Source organism: Parus major, chromosome 12, assembly GCF_001522545.3.
Source record: "Parus major isolate Abel chromosome 12, Parus_major1.1, whole genome shotgun sequence".
Taxonomy (NCBI): Eukaryota; Metazoa; Chordata; class Aves; order Passeriformes; family Paridae; genus Parus; species Parus major.
In genome coordinates this window covers 13,949,186-13,963,336 of record NC_031781.1, presented here as the reverse complement: position 1 = coordinate 13,963,336, position 14,151 = coordinate 13,949,186, and the positions used below count along the sequence as shown (strand labels likewise).

At 46.4% G+C, this 14,151-nt stretch overlaps 1 protein-coding gene across 5 annotated transcripts in view; it reads left to right on the top strand.

Moving 5' to 3' along the window:
* Positions 1 to 14,151, top strand: part of ADAMTS9 (ADAM metallopeptidase with thrombospondin type 1 motif 9) — a 79,141-nt gene that overhangs the window by 33,215 nt on the left and 31,775 nt on the right. For all 5 annotated transcript variants that reach the window (XR_001523890.3, XM_015640778.3, XM_015640779.3 and 2 more), the window contains exons 17-28: positions 1,757 to 1,923; positions 2,032 to 2,161; positions 2,722 to 2,848; positions 4,457 to 4,667; positions 5,392 to 5,556; positions 6,675 to 6,839; positions 7,707 to 7,826; positions 9,110 to 9,214; positions 9,361 to 9,528; positions 9,706 to 9,990; positions 10,624 to 10,785; positions 11,376 to 11,552. Coding sequence is in view for 4 of the 5 variants with exons in the window: in XM_015640778.3 (XP_015496264.1) it covers positions 1,757 to 1,923; positions 2,032 to 2,161; positions 2,722 to 2,848; positions 4,457 to 4,667; positions 5,392 to 5,556; positions 6,675 to 6,839; positions 7,707 to 7,826; positions 9,110 to 9,214; positions 9,361 to 9,528; positions 9,706 to 9,990; positions 10,624 to 10,785; positions 11,376 to 11,552 (1,982 nt within the window). In the remaining variant the exon portion in view is untranslated. The remainder of the gene's footprint in view (positions 1 to 1,756; positions 1,924 to 2,031; positions 2,162 to 2,721; positions 2,849 to 4,456; positions 4,668 to 5,391; positions 5,557 to 6,674; positions 6,840 to 7,706; positions 7,827 to 9,109; positions 9,215 to 9,360; positions 9,529 to 9,705; positions 9,991 to 10,623; positions 10,786 to 11,375; positions 11,553 to 14,151) is intronic.

Below are 14,151 nucleotides of genomic sequence, written 5' to 3'. Positions count from 1 at the left end.
CTCATAGATCTGCTTGGGTTCAATAGCAGAGACAATACAAATGAACATCATGACTGATGTTACACTTCCCAGTTGAAGGCTGATTTTGCCATTAAGTCCTGTTTGGGGTCTCTCAGAGTCTCTGGTCCTCCTCTTTTGCACATCCTGTGCCTTACACTACCAGCTGTGTTCCAGTAGAATGGGGTCCTGTACTTAGATCTTTGAACAGGCCACTTCATCTTGTTCTATCTCGCCAAACTCCTGTATCTAGGTATGTTAAAAAGGGGAGTTAGCTGGTGGCCCCTAGCCCACCGAAGGTAAAGAGACACATTCGAGAAGCAAGTACCAGAGACTACCATGCACCAAAAAGAGGCAATTCTGTCAGCCTTGGCTGTTTTTCTGAAATGCCATCCGTGTGGCTGGGCCCTTCATTGAGGCAAAAAATTGAGGTGGTGCAGCATGAATGCACATCAGCACCAAGAAAAAAGTTACTGAGGTCTCAGAGTTTTCTGTCTTGGAGAAAGGAGACAAATTTTATTTTTTATCTTTCCTGGAAAAAATAATCCTCCATATGTTGTGCTTATTCAAACTGGTTCACCCTAGAAGGAGCCCCAAACTTCTCAGCTCTTCATGGAGGGCCTTTAATCTTCTTGGGAAACAATGAAGTCAAATCTTCTTTAATGTTGCTTTAATATTGCTGGGAAAGCATCTCTTCACATTAGGCCTGACTGGAAGCAAATGAGAAGTGTGCATGTGTCCACTTACTTTGCAGCTCACTGAGTGTGAAATCTTGGGCCCTCAGTTACTGTGAACCTTGTAGTTGCTTAACAATTTAGGAGGAATTAGATGTTGTCATCAGGTCCAAGATGTACCTACTGTTATAGGAGATACAGTAAAAGAGAAGGAATCCCTTAATGAGTTTTACTACTGCCTAATACACTAATAACACTCCAAAGTGTGAAACTTGGTTGAGTGTAGCCTCTGCTTTGTGAAGTTTTCTCTGTCTGTCTGTTTGCTACTGTGCAGTGTTTTGCTTCATTATCTCTCCTCATTCAATGGAAAAACCTTCCCTTTGGTGTTTTGGTGTTTAGATTTTTCAGTACAGGGGCTTTTTAGCAACGTAGCTGTGATGGGTGAAATGGTGGGGAAACTAACTTAGGAAATTAGCTACATAATCGCATTAGTGTGAAGTTGTGCAGCAGACTGCTGTTTTCAGGAAACTGTTCCTTTTATAAAGCATTTAGGCTTTAAGCCTCCAGAGCTCTCACATACCTTAAGATTTGGAATAATAAAAAGTACAGGGGGAGGAGGGAGAGGGAGACAAAGGGGGAGATACTGACCAAACTCCCCATACTCACATACTAGAAGATTATGTTTAGGTAATTAGAGTGCATACATTTTACCCTAAGAACACACCTGGAAGCACAGCTAATGAAAAGGTTTGGGTAGGATTATTTCTGTGGTATATGTGGGGATGCAGCCTACATGTGCTCCTTGCAGCAGCCAGCCCACAGTGCCTTTTGGATATCTCTGCACTGGGTTATGGATGAACTGTTCAGCAACAACTTCAGGAATTCAGCCTTCAGTTTTAGGAGGCTTTCCAGTGGAAAAAAGAGAAGGCACAATGTCTCACTGTGCATCCTTGCTGTTTGAGAGTGCCAGTGGGGTTTTCCCCCCACCCCCAAGGGAAAGGAGCACTGAGAGCACATGACCCATGTTGTTATGTACGTATGAGTTAATTCTGCCTCTTTAGTTCTTGTTTTTTGCACCTATGCAGCCTTATCTAACAGTCAAGGAGACTTTATATTAAATGGAGACTTTGTCGTCAGTATGTTTAAAAGGGAAATTAAAGTTGGGAATGCTGTGATCGAATACAGCGGCTCCGATAATACTATTGAAAGGATTAATTCTACAGATCGGATTGAGCAAGAAATAACACTTCAGGTGAAGTATATGTTGTGTGTATGGACAAGTCTGCCCAGCATTGTTGGACTGAAAACAGTGGGCAGTGATATCTGTTGGTTTACTCTGCTTCATTTTTCTTCCTCTCAGGTTTTATCAGTGGGCAATTTGTACAATCCTGACGTTCGTTACACGTTCAATATCCCTATTGAGGACAAACCTCAGCAGTTTTACTGGAATGAGCATGGCCCATGGCAGCCCTGCAGTAAGCTCTGCCAAGGTGGGTGCTTGGGAAGGCTAAGTTTTCTCCTGGTTTCATTTGGGCATTGCTGTCAGATCCCTCTCTGATCTCTTCAAGATTCTCACCCTGTGGGTACGATTGTTTCTCTGGTCTGTAGTGGAGGGTAACATCCTACGAGGTGCTTCTGGGTTTCAGAGCAGGGCACCTGACAGCCCCTCCCAGCCAGGTGAGCCTCACAACCTGGTTTGCAGGTGAGGAAGCTGAAGCACAGAAAAGGTCATGAGGCATTTCCTAAGGCTGCAAAATGCGCCAGTGTCTGGTTTGGGGTCTGACATCCAATCATTGCCAGTGCCCACCCTGCTAAACACTCACTCAGAGCCCATCCTTGTGGGGGTTCTGCAGCTCTCTGCCTGTGTCCATCCCATCTGCAATAAACCCCTTCTGCTCTGCTTAGTCTTAAACCCCCTCCCTGTTTGTGACAGAGGTAGAAAAGAACACCTAAAGATTTCTTAAATACTACTATGAAAGGTGTAAGAGAAATAACTGACTTGATCACTTTGCTGCATGACTCAAACCAAGTGCTGGTTTTCTCTGTGCAGGAGAACGAAAAAGGAAGCCTGTGTGTAAGAGAGAGTCAGACCAGCTCACGGTGTCAGACCAGCGATGCGATCGAATCCCCCAGCCTGACCCCACCACTGAGCCTTGTAACACAGAATGTGAATTAAGGTGCACTGTGCTCCACTGTGTATATAAATAACATTGTGTACTTTTTATTTACTCCTCTTTCCTTTTGCTTCTCACCATAATTCCCTTTCTCACCAGCCTGTATTAGATTTTGAAAAAGAAAAGGATTGGTAGTTACCTCTTTGTCAACCCAGAGGGATTGTCCTCCACCAGTGGTGTTTTGAAAGGCACTTTTCAATGTTTTTACATTTCTCTTGCTGGATTCAGCTAGGGCTAACTATAACAAAAATTCTCTAATGTTGAAAAATCTCCCTGTGCAATACAGGGCCTGAAATTTGCATCTGCCTGGATAAGAAATGCTCAGCACCATTTTACATACAGCCTGCAAAGAGGGGAAAACATATACTTAAAGCAAAAACATAGCTAAGACTTGGATTTTTCATTTTATTTAAAGCAAAGAATAGGCTTAAGTGTAGAATGGGTTTGGGGCTGTCCCCAGACAATTCCAGGCAAGCTGGAATTGGTGGAGCACAGCCTAAATCATCACAACCCATTTTCCTTTAAAAAGCAATCTGTTTTCCTTCCTGAGGCTGAAATCTGGTGGCATTAAGCAGCCGCTGGTGAAGCAATTGAGGTGGCCGCGTTTCCCGAGGGGTTTCTCCAGCCCTGCTGAAGCGGGAGCGGGGCCGGGTTGTCGCGGTAACAGCTGTTGCCATTGCAACAGGTTGGAAACTTGAGAAGGGCAAACGCAGGAGTCTGAAAAGCATGCAGGGATGTGGGGCTCCCACCAGTCAGGAGCTATTGATTCCAAATCCCCTTGATCTTATTCTTCTCTGGGCTGTGATAGAGTTTGCTCTCTTGGCTTGGGAGTGGGGCTCTGTGTGCCCCAGGGGTTAACCCCAGAGGATGTCATTGCCTCTTCCCCCAGAAGCCACCCCTGCCAGGCATGAGGGGCAGTGGGCTCCTGTTGGCTTCAGGGTCTCCAGCACCTCCCTGGATCAGGCCTCATGTCCAGCATCCCTTTCCAGAGCTGGGCTGATATGAAGCAGGGGTGTATCCCCAGATGGGTCCCTGGGGGCCTCCAGCACCATCCCTGTTGTTTGTCTCATGGAGGAGGCAGCAGGGTGGAAATTTGTCTGTCAAGGAGAACCCCTCTAATCCCTGCTGACACAGCTGGGGCTTGAGTGTCTTGTAGCAAGTCATTTGCTTCTCCTTTGGAGAGCTGAAGCTGCTTTGTAGATGTCGTGTAATGTGGGACACCTCTCAAGCCTGTGCAGATCATTTTCTGATGCTGTATTTTCCAGCTTTTAGTTTTTAGAAGCTGAGGCAGCAGGTGCAGGGGAACATGGGGTGGTAAGCTTTCAGAAGCTTTCAGAGCAGTGTTCCTTACCTGGCCATGAACTCTCCTTGCCACCTTGGCTGGTCCCACAGGTTTACAACGTGGCTTTGCTCTCCTTCTGTTGCTTGAGACCTGCTGACAGTTCCTTCCCTTCAAGCAGCAATGCCAGGGTAATTGGAAGTCCCAAAGCACTGGGAAGTGTGTCACAGACCCAAAACTTCCTATTCAAGAGCATATCTACCTTATTTCTGTCCAACTCTTGAGACATTCCCTGCAGAGCCCAGGGCTGATGTTTGCTGTCCTTGGCGCAGGTGGCACATCGCGAGGAAGAGCGAGTGCACGGCGCAGTGCGGGCTGGGCTACCGCACCCTGGAGATCTACTGCTCCAAGTACAGCTGGCTGGAGGGCAAGATAGAGAAGGTGGATGACCGCTTCTGCAACAGCCAGGCCAAGCCCAGCACGAGGGAGAAGTGCACTGGAGACTGTAACGTGGGAGGATGGCGGTACTCGGCCTGGACTGAGGTAAGGGATGCTCCCGTGGCATGGCAGATTCTGCTCCTTGCACAAGAGTACATCGAGCTGTTTAGGTTGCTAAAAGAATATATGTGAAATGGTCACAGTGGTTCTGGTTTCCTTGCTTCCTCTGGAGGACACTTCAGTCTGAATCAGCCTGGTACTCCTTACCTTCCACTGCAGTTAATCTATACTTTAAGTATCTATCTTCATTTCATGAAGCTCTGCTAGCTGTCTTCTGCCATCAAAGCTGTCACCACTGACAGGAGCTGGGGAAGACATGTTGCCATCATCAGAGGACTTCTGAAATTTGTTTCCTTTACACATCTTAGCTTTTGCATCAACAAGAAAACTCCTGAATGCAGGCACCAAGAGATTGATGAGCCTGGGGATTTCCAGGGAGGTCACAGTGAAGGGGCCTCACTGGTCAGAGAGTTAATATCTCCTAAAATGAAAACGAGCAGCAGCCATTTAGGAGAACTGAAATGCAACACTTGTAAAAGTAATAAGGGGGCTATAACCTGAAATGAATTTGTGAAACACATTGCCATGACATTTTATTAAGCTTAGCAAGATTAGCTTTTTTAAGGAATACATAAAGTAAAAGCCTGTTATTCAAAGTATAAATTGTTGTTGGAGGTTTCCTGCAGTCACTCCACAGTGTCTGCAAAGAGGGAGGGGGCAATAGCAGTAGAGTGGCAGGAAACAGTGACGGGGTGTGTGTCCCTCGCAGTGCTCCAAGAGCTGCGGCGGGGGCACGCGGCGGCGCCGAGCCATGTGTGTGAACACCTACAACGATGTCCTGGACGACAGCAAGTGCAGCCAGCAGGAGAAGCTGACGGTGCAGCGATGCAGTGACTTCTCGTGCCCACAGTGGAAAACTGGCGACTGGTCTGAGGTGGGTGCTGGTCACCAGGGTGGGCTCACCCCGCTGGTCCTCTGCCCTGAGGAGCTGGTACCTGAAAAGAGGTGTCTCCATCCCTGCTCGTCTGTCACAATTTGTTTGTGCCTCCTGCAGAAAATGGCAAGCCTGTGCACAGGGAGGCTTCAGACAAGCAGCAAAGTCATTTGCTTTGTTACCACTGGTCAAGTAGCCACTTTACTCCCTGCAAAGCCACAGAGGGTTAATGTCTCTTCAATCCTGCAGTAATTTCTCCCCAGCTTTTCTGTAGTTCTGCTGTATATTTGGGAGGAAAAATACCTTCTGCCCTCATTTTCCCTTGAGATTGTCCTCAAGAGCCCTGGCAGCTCTGGCTGTCACTGGAGGGCAGGATTGCACCCTGCTGATGTTTTGCTCAGCTTCTCTCTGCTGTTTATTACCTCTTCTACTGCTGCTGGTGTTTTTTGCAATGCAACAAAACTATCTTGATAGATTTGTCTCTGCAGCAGGAATGGGGGTGCTGGAAAGCAGTCTTCAAAGGGTGCTCATCATCATTGTGGCCAAATTTCTCTTTTTTCTATGAGTCATGTTCTTTTAGGGCATAATGAAAGCAATTAAATGGGAGCAGGGGTTGTTCTCTATGAAACATATCTTCTGAATCGAGCTGGTGGCAGTCCAAGCCATGCCAGGGCAGTGGAAGAGGCACTCACAGCCTGGAGAAGCCAAGACCCTTAAAAAGCACACTCAGAAGGAACAAGTGTTTTAGAAGCACCCTGTTGTGCACAGCTAAAACCCCACAGGACAGTGCTGTGCCTTTGCCCTGTGTTTCACAGCTGCTGGAAGTCAAGAGTCTTTGTGGTCTCACTTTGCCCATGCTGAAGGATTCTGGCCCAGCTGTGCTCTCCATGCTCCAGCCCCTGCCCTAGACCAGCTCCTGAGAGCAATCTTGTTGACAAGACACTTCCACATCTCCTAGGACATGTTGATGTTAGCTAAAGAGCTGCACTTAAGCACCAGTAGTTTTTTTTAAGCAGTAGTTGCAGTAGGTCTCCAGGTTTATTTTCCATTGCCAGGGCAGGTGCTGAGCTGGCTGTGCGTCCCCAGCACCACCTGAGCTTGCACTTTTCTCCTTGCAGTGCTTGGTCACCTGTGGAAAAGGGCACAAGCACCGCCAGACGTGGTGCCAGTTTGGAGAAGATCGATTGAACGACAGGTTTTGTGACCCCAAGACGAAGCCGGAGTCGGTGCAAATGTGCCAGCAGCAGGAGTGTGCCTCGTGGCAAGTGGGGCCGTGGGGCCAGGTACCACACAGCCCACAGGGCTCCTGGCTGTGGGGGACCTGGATGAGGGGGGCTGGGGCTGGGCGCTGCCCTTTCATCCAGATTCAGCAGCGTAACTGTGTTAATTGATTTGTACACCAAAGCAGCCCTCTCTTTGCTTGGGTTCAGCGGATAGGCAGCAGTAACAGTACCTGCCCTTTGTGCTAAATTTAATCTCTGTCATATTAAATTGGCCGTGATTTTCAAAAAAAAGGGGGTTTCCAAGGTTACGCTCCTAAATCCATATTTAGGCACATAAATACATGGCCTAATTTTCACAGAAAAGCTGTTCACGTTGAATAACTTTTGTTGCTTTTAATGTTTTCCAGTTTCTGGGTAAGTGAGGGATTTTTTTCTGTTAAAATACAAGTTACTCAATCTTCCCAGAGTGTTCTGGCACTGGCTCTTTCATAAAACTGTTAGCTCTTGACTTAAAAAACAGCAACAATCCCAGACCAGTTGTCCCAGTCAGACATATTTCCCATCAGTAAAATTATTCATTAGCTGCTCATGGTACCATGGGGCTGAACAACCAGTTTTAAAGAAGGATATAATGCAGGTTCCTCCAGACTCTGGGTCTAATGTGTGCAGCAAAGTAAATCATTTCAGTGCTTGTACCTTCCTTCCCAAAGAAGCAAGTGAAGCGTGCAAGGCACTGGTGGCTGCAGTGAGTTAAAACTTTGACCTAATTTAAAGCTGAAATGCATGAAATGGAGAGAAACCAGAAGGGAAACTGTCTTTTATTTTTGGTGCTCTTGCTACATGCCTAAACAGAAACTGGGCTAAATAATACTTTCTGTCCAAAGCACTACTCAGACACAGTGCTCTTCTCTCCCATCTTTCTCCCAGTGCACTGTGACTTGTGGCCAAGGCTACCAGATGAGAGCAGTGAAGTGTGTTGTGGGCACCTACGTGTCAGTGGTGGATGATAATGAGTGTAATGCTGCAACCAGGCCTACAGATACCCAGGTAAATCCTGCTGGCTTGTCTCCATCTTTTCCCAGTGTGTGTAGAGAGGCATCCAGGCTACAGGTTCAGGGGACATCTTGCTGCAGGAAAGCTTTGCCCTGAATGCCAGCCCTGCAGAGCAGTACCTTGGGCTGCTCATGGTTGTTGGAAAGGTGCAGCACAGCACCCCTTAGGTAGAAATGGGACAGATAAACTGTGTTCAGGAAGTTCCCATCCAGATCTTCTCCATGTGGCTCACTTTACACTCTGAAGTACCAGACTGCCAGAAAGGCAACAGGCAACCTGTGAGGGTATCAGGACTTTGTGGGTGAAGATTAATTACCTTTGCTTATGGTTTATATCCATGGAGCTCTAGTCATACAATGGGATGTGAGGGTGTGTTCAGATGCAGCACTAAAGCTGAATTCTTAAGAGTTCATAAGCTAAAGAAGCTGCAGTGGTTGAGTATGGGATAACAAGAGACCACAAAGCTGAGACAGTATTTACTGGCCTTAGAGGTTCAGGTCTTGAGACAGCAGACACCTCCTTTGGCTTGCATGGAGTTGAGGATGCCTGGCTGCAGTCTGGGCTCATGTGTCAAAGCTGCTCTCTCCCTCATAGGGACAATCTCTATAATTTCCTTATTGGCAAGAACTACTCAATGGAGTAAAGTCATGGATGTTCATAGGTTTTGGCACCAGGCCTCCCAGGAGGTCCAGGCAGGACCAGAGCCCTCCTGTGAGGCACCATACGAAGTCTGAGCAGGATGACATGCCTGTCCCCAAAACCTCACATTGCTTGGTGTGTGGTGGAGATCAGCACATGGATATAGGTGGTCTGATGGGCTGCAGGGAATCAAAGGGCTGCAATCAGCAGCATAACCTTTACTGTGTGGGCTGCAGGTCTCATGCTGAAGGAAGGGAACTTTGAAGGGAGATAAAGTTGCTGTTTTGCAGATGTGTGTTCATGCCAGAACCCTTAATGAACTTTCATCTTTTGCCTCAAAAACATCTGGTTTTAATGCATGGAGATGGCATATGGTTATGGGGATCCCTATTGTAGAGTTTCTAATAAGTCAAAAGTCCACACAGGGTACTGCATATGAAGGCCCCAGGATACTGATACTGAGTTTTGCTGATTCACCAAGAGGGTGCAGGGAGGAAGCCTGCCTGCACAACACGTGCAGGTCACAGAGTTTCAAGATGTTGCGTGTTCTTCATAATTACATTGAAGAGGAGGTGGTTTAATCAAAACATCTGCAAATTATTTATTTCCTGCTTTTCCCTCATGTATTTCCTGTACAGGACTGTGAAATAGCTGTGTGTCCTTCCCATCCAAATAGTCCCGAAGCCAAGAGAGCCATATCAGGCATTCACAGGACACAGTGGAGATTTGGATCTTGGACTCCAGTAAGCACACATCATAATACTTTCAGGATTATTTCACAGTAGACAATGTGATATTTTTAAGTGTATATGCCCAACTTTTCATTACAAAGTCCTTGCAATGTGTATCAGGCAACTTCCCTAGTGGAGTGCTCTTTGCTTTTTCCTAGTGCTCTGCAACGTGTGGGAAGGGGACCCGGATGAGATATGTCAGCTGCCGGGATGACCAGGGCTCTGTGGCCGATGAGTCAGCTTGTTTCCACCTTCCAAAGCCATCAGCCACGGAAATGTGCACCGTGACACCGTGTGGGCAGTGGAAAGCCTTGGAGTGGAGCTCTGTAAGCATCACGCTGTCTCTTGCAAGAGACCTCATTGCTGGAAATGTGCTTCATTAATCTGTCGCACTTGCCCTTTTAGAAGTGAGGTTATTTGGGTTTTCTGCTGTTCATTATTAGCAAGATCTGGTTTTCAAAACTGGAAATGTGACTGTGTCTCCTTTTCCCACTGTAACACAGTGCTCGGTGACTTGTGGTCAAGGTAAGGCAACGCGACAAGTGATCTGCATCAATTACAGTGACCAGCTGGTGGATAGGAGCGAGTGTGACCCAGAGGACCTCCCTGCCACCGAGCAAGACTGCTCCATGTCCCCTTGTCATCCAAACAGCCATGACTACGGCAGGCCCATCCCCCCTTTCCTCTATCCGGATCATCGCCTCAAGCCGCACCCCGGGGGCAGCCCGAACCGAAACCGTGCACATATACCAGGAGGCAATCAGTGGAGGATTGGCCCTTGGGGTGCTGTAAGTGCCCTGATTTTCTTATTCCTGGGTTTTGTTGGGTTTTGTTTATTTCCCAAGCTAATCCAGTCTTTTCTTAAAGTCAGCACAAATGGAAGAGAGAGGGAGCTTTCTCCCCACTGTCTGCTCTCTGCTCACACAAGCCAGTGTTGCAGAAGGGCTCAGGCTTGTCAGCCTCTCATACCTCGTATCTCCAAGATAGTCTAGGCAGAAAGCTGACAGCATCATTTTCAATGAGACAGAGGCCAGCCTCTGCTTCTTGGCTGTCTCCTGGGACATTTACAGCTGTGCAGAGTTGTTGCCAAAGCAGAGCCTCGATGCCAGCTTCTCTCACGGCAAACAGTGTGCTTTATCATGGAAGTCTCTAAAGGGAATTAAGCACAAATGGGATGTCAAACACTGCAGCAGGGATTACTCACCTGCTTAAATCTAGGCTGGCATTGACTTTCTTTGCTTAGTCAGCACCTAAGTCATTGCACTGCGATTAGCAATAGCTGTGGTTTGAAGTTTAATAATGCCTGTTAGCTGTATTAAACTTCTAGCGGTGCATTCCCACGATGCAAGGCACTGGGAAGGAGCTGGGAATGCAAACTTATTCCTGGACTCAATGAAGCCATGGGCAATTGTGTCTTCCAGTGCTCTAGCACATGTGCTGGGGGGTTCCAGCGGCGGGTGGTGGTGTGCCAGGATGAAAACGGATACACCGCGAATAACTGCGATGAGAAAAGCAAACCCATGGAGCAGAGATCGTGCGAGTCTGGCCCCTGCCCTCAGTGGGCCTATGGCAACTGGGGAGAGGTGAGTGCACCATCCATCTGGGCTCCCTGCCCAGGGCAAGGCCTTCATTAGAAGGTGGCTGAAAAATGGGAGAAGAGAGGGGTATTGTGGTGACATTTGTTAGAAAGATTGGAGTTGAAGGGCAGCCTCTGATAAATGAGTGAACCCGAATAATTGCTGGGTGGTGTTTTCATTTCCATTTGTCATGGGAAAACTTTCTTCCCATGCAAAAGTAAGTTTTACACAAACAAAGTGGGTTTTTTTATTTTTTTTTAAGAGAAGCCTAGTGTAACTGAAGGCCTTTTTTTCTTTAATAAAATCACCACTTCCTTTTGAAAATTAATCTGAGATGAGCAATCGGAGATGTAAACCTCCAATATCACATTGAGCTGGGCAATATCATGGTGGAGCAGAATGAACAGCTTTAGGGGGAGAGAAGCTGAGGCAGCTGAAGATCCATCTGAGGCTCATGAGGGGCATTTGGCTGGAGTGGGTTAGGTGGGAACAGAAACACTACCATTGGTTTTTTGAGGTGCTAGTGCTTCAGGCTGCAAGTGAGCAGTATTTTTGCTGTCCCAAGGGTGATTGCTCTGTCCTCTGCTGACTTGCAGTGCACAAAGCCATGCGGAGGAGGGACAAGGACACGGCTGGTGGTGTGCCAGCGCCCTAATGGAGAAAGGTTTACGGATCTGAGCTGTGAAATCCTTGACAAGCCACCAGACAGAGAGCAGTGCAATGTGCAGGACTGTCCTAGAGATGCTGCCTGGAGTGCTGGTCCTTGGAGCTCGGTACGACCATAAACTCTTTCTCTTTGTGAACCGTTTTGTAGATATCCCCTAACAACGTTTATTTTGCTTCAAACCAAGGTGCTAATGCTTCATGTCTTAAAACTGCACTTACAGAGGATTATTTACAATATATTCAGAATAACACCTCTTCAGGAAGGGCTTACATTAGGAGAGCTCGAGTCCTTTAATTTAAAAGGCACTTTCAGCTAAGTAGCCACCTTTGTCCATTTTATTACACTATTCAAGTGCTGTGCATTATGAATCTTGGTTCCTACTAAGTTTTTGCATATGGATTTAAACCCAGAATTTAAGCAGTACAATTCCATTGATGTTAAAGTGTTCTGCTCTTTAATGGTAATACTGCACTGGGCACCTACTGGTTTAGCAGTCATGTGTTCTCTGCCAAAAGCAAGATAAGTGGGGTGAATGTGCTAAATGCCATCAATTCCCAGGCATGTGTAAGTGTGTATAGATGTGTGTGCATGTCCCTACCTGCCCACACACAAAGACCTACAGAAAAACATGTGTGCATTCACACCTGTGCTCTATTTCTGTTCCTGTGTATATAATAAGACTGTGATGTACAGTGCAAAGGCACCTGTGAACTATTGTCGTGTATCTCTCTGGTTCTGGAGAGTGATTGTCTAGCTTGATCTCCAGCTGCTGCTCTATCACTAAGCCAGAAAATGATCAGCAAAGTGCTGGAAGGCTTAAAAACCCTGGGAGTTTCCCAATAACAAAATAGTATTTGGAGCAGAGGTATCTTACATTGCTCCTTTGCTGCTGGAGGAGTCTGCTACAGAGATGCTCTTGTGAGGACAGAGCAGCCCTGAACCACAGCGTTGGGGTGCTATCTTGGGTGCCACACCTTTGCAATTCTCACTGCCCAGAGCAGCAGCCTCTGCTCTGATCCTGCACCAAAGGTGCAGGTGATCATCAAGTGCAACCTGAGGTGCTTCTGGAGCCCTGGAAAACCATGGATCTGTCCATTTGGGAGTGGCCTTCAAACAGATGTCAACCTTTATTGTATATTTTGTTATAAAAGCATTTGAAGACATTTTTTTAAAAAAAATCTGATTCAAAAGCACTTTATAGGAAACTAAAAAGGAGGCCTGTTTTTTAATGTGTTGGACTTGCTTAATTGTCATAGTTTGGAAAGTCATCTTGCCAAAACCTTGCTCTCCTTCTGTGGGTGCTTTCAGTAACATGGATGCCTTCAGTAACACTCTTCAATATTTTTATCATACCTCAGTGAGTTCTGCAATAGCCATAAAACTGATGAACTGGTGTGTATCCGGTGCTTCACCAGTACAAGAGACAGTGCTATGAAATATTTCATTTGAGGTGCTAATGTACCCCTTGTCCATCAACCTGGTGCTGAGGATGAGCAAGGTGAGGTAAGCAGAGGTAGCGATGCATGTGCTGGCTGCCCCACAGGATTTGCCAGCTGGGAGGTGCTGCCAACCCTGGTTTACCTGTGCTGGACCATTTGCAAAAGCCAAAGGTGTGGACAGAGTTGTGTTTCATTCTGGTGTCACTCTGCCTTTTCGTGGCTGTTGAGGAGCAGGCTCTAGGGCTGCACCTGCTTCTCAGTGTTGGAAAGACAGGGTGCAGTCCTCTAGTCTGATTGTTTTCTTTTCACCCAGGAAAAGTTCCCTTGGCTCCACTCCGTTGTATTAGTCTCAGTGGGTTGTCCTTGCTCTCCTGGGAGCAGGTGGGACATCTGGCAAACAGGTGGAGGGCAGGGACACCCTGTCCTGCCTGCAGTTCTCCTCCCAGCCCTGGGAGAGGGGCTGCAGGGCTGAGCCCTCGTCATTGCCAGGAGCTGATTCGATTTTTCAGTCTCATTTACCGAGGTGTCCTTGGGCTCTGACATAGGGGACCCAGAGCTGTTTGAAGATTGAGAAGTATCTGTGGGGTCCCCAGGGCTTCGTGTCCCTCCAGCAGAACACTCCACGTGTATGTCTACCTCGTGCTACTACTGTAGGTAGTAATGGCCAAATTTTTCTCCTTTAGTGTGGCATCACCTGGATTTGCTTTAGCTCTGTCATCGGTTGCAAACATCATTCTGTAGCTGTACATAACTTCATCTCTTGGGATGGAGTGTCACTACCATATTTTTTTGGTCACTTTTGAAACAAGAGTATAGTATTAGCTGAAACTTTTCAGCAGTATGGATTTATGTATTTATGTAAAAGTGTATTTATTTTTCCAATACTGTTATTTAATTTTATATAAATATTGCATACATTTACAATGTTTAATGTTGATGTTGAACAGTGAAAATTAAAGACAAGTAGAATGTAATCATAAATGAATTTGTATAATTTCTTGAGTCTTTTGCTAAATTCAGATCATATACTTAGTTTTGGTAACTTTTGCTAAATTTTCTGAAACAGTTCTGCAATGTTCCATTTTTTATCTGGCTTTTCTTTTACTTACTTTGTTCTCCAACAGAAATTGTCATTCTCAATGATTAAACAAACACAGTTAAAAGTGTATGAATTATGAAGTTTGGATAACTAATTTCTTGCAAGCATCTGACTGGCTTAGCATTACTCAAGTTTCAGTGAAATTAGTACTATAAAATACATACAAA